At 37.0% G+C, this 3,963-nt stretch overlaps 1 protein-coding gene across 1 annotated transcript in view; it reads right to left on the bottom strand.

Annotated features, from left to right (window-relative positions):
- Positions 1–738: 738 nt before the first annotated feature.
- Positions 739–3,963, bottom strand: part of DNM1L (dynamin 1-like) — a gene marked incomplete at its 3' end in the record, with an annotated part of 32,912 nt that continues 29,687 nt past the window's right edge. Inside the window, exons 15-17 of the mRNA XM_010076979.1 lie at positions 3,793–3,870; positions 1,446–1,613; positions 739–848 (exon numbers count right to left, since the gene is read on the bottom strand). Of these exons, the coding sequence (XP_010075281.1) occupies positions 739–848; positions 1,446–1,613; positions 3,793–3,870 (356 nt within the window). The remainder of the gene's footprint in view (positions 849–1,445; positions 1,614–3,792; positions 3,871–3,963) is intronic.

Here is a 3,963-nt window from a genome sequence, read left to right as displayed (position 1 = left end):
GCTTAAGAAAGAAGCCTAGAATATTTTAGAAATCACAAAGCAATTCCCTGCCATGAAATACTAAAAATTATATTGAGAACAATATTAGTTTACTGGATATAATAAAACATCTATGACCTCACTAATCTGCTCTAAACTCTGGTTTCTAGATTCCTGTATTTCTCCCAAAATTTCCCATATCTATACATATATATATATAATTAAAAAGTAGGTATTTCCACAAAGACTTAAGTAACGTGAAGTTTTACATCATTCTTCATTAAAAAAAATAAAATAAAATTATGACTTCTAAGCAAAACTTTAAAGGCATTTTCCATAGCTGCATACAGCAGAAACATCACTTTTATGCTATTTCCATCCTTATAGCTAAGTACTAGAAAACTTAGCTGCAGTAGTTCCCATTTGAAGTAACAGGATGGCAAAGCTGAGTTCTGTAAGGACTACACAGCACGTAGAGTTCTTTCCAGTTATTTGCTGCAAGTCATCCATCTGAATTGCATTACCCTCCAGAAAAGCAGGCATCTCCTAAATAATTAATTAAACCTTTCACTTAATATAATACAGAACTCAAACCATTACAGTTCAAGTTTTACTGCTGCTGCCCCTTCTGAAAAAAAGAACTACTTTCTCTCTGCCTACAAACATAAGAAAATTATAAGATAACAACATTATATACATGACTCTTGAGATATCACAAGATTTGTATGGCTTAAACATATCTAGGAAGTCTCATTTTACCTGTCCTGAATGTTCTTCCTGACAATAAGGAAGTAAGATTTAATAAGTCGTTCAATCACTTCACAATCTCGTTGCTCACGGGCAGAAAGTTTGCGGGCAACAGGTACAGGCTGTGTAAAAAGATAAAAACCTCAGTTTACTCAAACTGTGCAGCCTAAAATAAACTATTGCTCTTTTAGTCTGATAGTTTGATAGATGTAACCTGTCTTGCAACAAACCTCTAATTCTTCAGAAATACAATTAGAGACATATCAAAATCCAGATCTGTGAAACAAAGGTCAGAGGGCCCCACTACTAATTTTTTTTTAAAAGCTTACTAAAGGAACTGAGCTCTCCAAACACTTAAAGGATCTCCATCTATCTTTAACTTAAATGTTTTTTGTTTTTAACAATTCTTAAGCAAAAAAGAGCAGGCACTTGAGACATGAGTTGAGATTTGTTTCTGTAGAAAAAGCAATCTAGAAAAGGAGTTCACTTGCACCGGAATTTGTGAAAGGAAGCCAGTTATCCCAAATCATAAGCTGAAACTGGACAGGGGGAAAAATGAAGGACTGGGCAAGCAGGAAAGGAGAAGAGACTGGCTCACACTGTCCCTATAGTGGTCATTATTTACAAACACATCATATATTTGTAGCAAAGTTACACCATCTGGAATTCAGATGTTTTCTTTCCTGAGCCAGAGGAGGTATTCGTGCTTCATGACTCACCACATCTAACAGGTTTACAGCATGTCCTTTTTGAGGACTAGCAGGTAGGGCTGCAGCTGGCTTGGATTTCTCCTCTGCTGATACCTCTTCCGCTTTTGAGGGTTTTAGCATTCCTCTCCAGTTGCCTGTTCCAGGCTCCTGAGACGTATCTCCTCCTCCAGGAGCCGCCTGCACAAAGAGTAGAATGAAGAAACATTGGAGAGTTAGAAGCTGGGCACTGTAAAGCACTGTCTGATCAAATCTACTAATACTGAACTATAGGTAAGACTCATTAAAAATGAGACTCTCATAGGTATAGTCACTTCATTCTATTGTTCATATTCCCCACCTTTGTTCTCCCTTTGCTGCTTACAGCTGGCACAAAGTGCCAGTAAAATGAAAGCTTTTAAAACTCATATTCTTCCTAATTACAGTATAAAAAAGCATAACATAGAGAAGGTCCCCAGCATTGTAAGGGTCTACAGATCACTTCTGAAATACAGAATAATTTTCCTAAATCATTTGGCTTTTACCACTTTTACCATACATCCTTGGAGCAATACAACCAGGATCATTCTTAAAGTATGTTTTGAAGATCACCACAGCTCTTGGAACACTTCAACTTAAAGTCTTGTTATCTCTTACAATAAGAGCTAAAAAACATGCACATTTATGTTTCTGGATACCTAGCTACGAATATATTTGTGCTGCCAGACCTCAATTTACATTAGGCTTTTTTTGTACCAAATCAAAACAAAAATCCCCATCCTCTGGAAGTGAAGATCAGAGTTTCTGGAAGTTCCAGACAAAGAATGACTCAGTGGTCTCCTGAGAAACAGATGTTAACACTCAACTCTTAAACATTAGGAATCACTGGACAAAATAAATATTAGTAGATGGTATCCACCACATGTTAAATTAGTATTTTAAAAAAAAGTTTATTTTGATGTGGAACAGTGGCAATTTTTATTTTGTACCTTTCCATAAGCCTAGTATCCACTCTATTTAAAATACTGTGCTTTAAAATCTGTTGCTGTTTGAAACACATTCAAGGTCATTCAAGGCTCTGAAATACTACTGCTACTTATGTCTTGTTTCACCACAGGGTGATCTTGAGTCTAAAAAAAGTGAGAAACAAAGCGTGGCAGATAGAATACCAACAGCTGCATACCAGGAGGAAAACCAGCTGAATTGTGCACATCAGAAATTTTATTAAAATTGCACAACTGTTCAGAGGCACTGTAAAAAACAGACTATAAAAATTCAAAGCAATCTCTACTAATAAGAGAGAAAAGCTCCATTACATAATTTCTGATTGTAAGACAGCTATTAAAAATGGCAAAAATCCCTATCCCCCTCTCATTCAGTAGTACTGTGGAACATGCTCTATCTCCAAACTTGTTTCAGAAACAAAGCTACATTCTTTCAGAAGAAACAGAGAGTGTTGAGTATGTACCCCTAATAAAGGACAGGTTTTGTACCCCTAAGAAAGGGCAGGTTTTGTGGGAAACACAAACCAAATTTGGCAGCTTCCTGCAACTTCTTAAGTCACAACAGTATCCTCACAGTAGCTGTCGATTTCTTTGTAGACGTGTAGTGTATCAGAATCTCTAATACTCTAACAAAAATAACAGTTAAAATTATACTGCTGACTAGATTTTAACTATTTTGTTCAGGACAGAAATGCAGCTTTGTGCTAGAAGCTGAATGTGCATATGCAATGAAGCAGAAAGCCTGAGTCCTCTTGGTACTCCTAATACACAGACTTGGGACTACCCATCTTTTCTGACTCCAAGTGAAAGCAATTAGCAAAAAACTCTTTACAATAATGAGCTGTTATTTTAACATAAGAGACAGCACACCTCAAGTGTAAAAAAAATCACTGCAGAACAGGTTTCACAAACATAAGTAAACCAGGACAAAAAGGAGGCTCAGTTTGAACAAAGCCTATAAAAGATTCCCTGCGGGAAGCAGGAAACTCACATTTTTAGCTTATCTTCTGTCCTCCTTCTTTAACTGTCAACACATTAAAAACATGCAGTTTAACAACCATGCTCAACACTTTTGATTACAATACTGTTGCACAAAACAATCTATTGACTACAGTTTGAGGAAAATTATGCTGTATACTTGCACCACAATATACTGCAACCAACAGTTCAAACAGAAAGCAGGGACTTTGCCACCTAATGGTTCATCTTTACCTGCCACTGCACATACTAAAAATCAGTAATGCCAAGTAGTCTATACTCCATAGGGCATACTGTGTCAGTGACAGAGCTCTAAATACAAACTGCTTTCCATACTATCTGTGGTGCACCACAACAGAAATGTGCATGCAGTGCTTATAGGAAAAATCAAGACAGACCTTGCCATCAGCCTCAGCAGAAGCAGCAGTAACAGTCTCCTGGGAAGCAGGTGTCAATGCACCTGGAGCTTTAGTAGACTAAAGAAGGTAAAAAATGTAGGGAGGGGGGGAAAAAAAAATTCAACTGAGGACCACCGAATCTACCTAGCAAATTTCATACACCTTTCCCTA

This window comes from Pterocles gutturalis, unplaced genomic scaffold, assembly GCF_000699245.1.
Source record: "Pterocles gutturalis isolate BGI_N339 unplaced genomic scaffold, ASM69924v1 scaffold45591, whole genome shotgun sequence".
NCBI classification, from domain to species: Eukaryota; Metazoa; Chordata; class Aves; order Pterocliformes; family Pteroclidae; genus Pterocles; species Pterocles gutturalis.
Note: the sequence above shows the minus strand (reverse complement) of the source record. Positions and strands in the feature narration are given on the sequence as shown.